This window comes from Phalaenopsis equestris, unplaced genomic scaffold (assembly GCF_001263595.1).
Source record: "Phalaenopsis equestris unplaced genomic scaffold, ASM126359v1 Scaffold231353, whole genome shotgun sequence".
Classification (NCBI taxonomy): domain Eukaryota; kingdom Viridiplantae; phylum Streptophyta; class Magnoliopsida; order Asparagales; family Orchidaceae; genus Phalaenopsis; species Phalaenopsis equestris.
In genome coordinates, this window is record NW_018249323.1 from 1 (window position 1) to 522 (window position 522).

Here is a 522-nt window from a genome sequence, read left to right on the forward strand (position 1 = left end):
GCCGTATCGGAAAGCACCGTAAGCATCCCGGCGGTCGCGGAAACGCCGGCGGTATGCACCACCATCGAATCCTCTTCGACAAGTACCATCCTGGTTACTTTGGCAAGGTTGGTATGAGATATTTCCATCGCCTCCGTAACAAGTTTTATTGCCCCACTGTCAACATCGATCGCCTCTGGTCTCTCGTGCCTGAAGAAGTTAAGGCCGCTGCAGTCGCGGCGCCAGGCGGCAAAGCGCCTTTGATTGACGTCACACAGTTCGGATATTTCAAGGTACTCGGCAAAGGAATGCTTCCTGCGTCGCAGCCCGTTGTTGTGAAGGCTAAACTAATCTCGAAGACTGCTGAGAAGAAGATTAAGGCTAACGGGGGAGCTGTGCTACTCACGGCTTGATTGGATCTGGAGAAAATCTAGCTTCTCTGGGGAGCCCTGAGGTCTTTGTTCTGTTTTATCTTTTGGTTTTTATGTCTAGGTTATTTCCTTTAGTTGCTTGATGAATTGTCAGTTTTATGCCTTGCTCGAT

The 522-nt window shown here is 49.8% G+C and overlaps 1 protein-coding gene across 1 annotated transcript; it reads left to right on the forward strand.

Moving 5' to 3' along the window:
* Nucleotides 1-5: 5 nt before the first annotated feature.
* Nucleotides 6-516, forward strand: LOC110038123 (60S ribosomal protein L27a-3-like; the record flags this gene model as incomplete). The annotated part of the gene is made up of 1 exon (XM_020742892.1): nt 6-516. A coding segment is annotated over one exon (387 nt), but the record flags the coding sequence as incomplete, so codon positions are not given.
* Between the last annotated feature and the right edge of the window lie 6 nt (nt 517-522).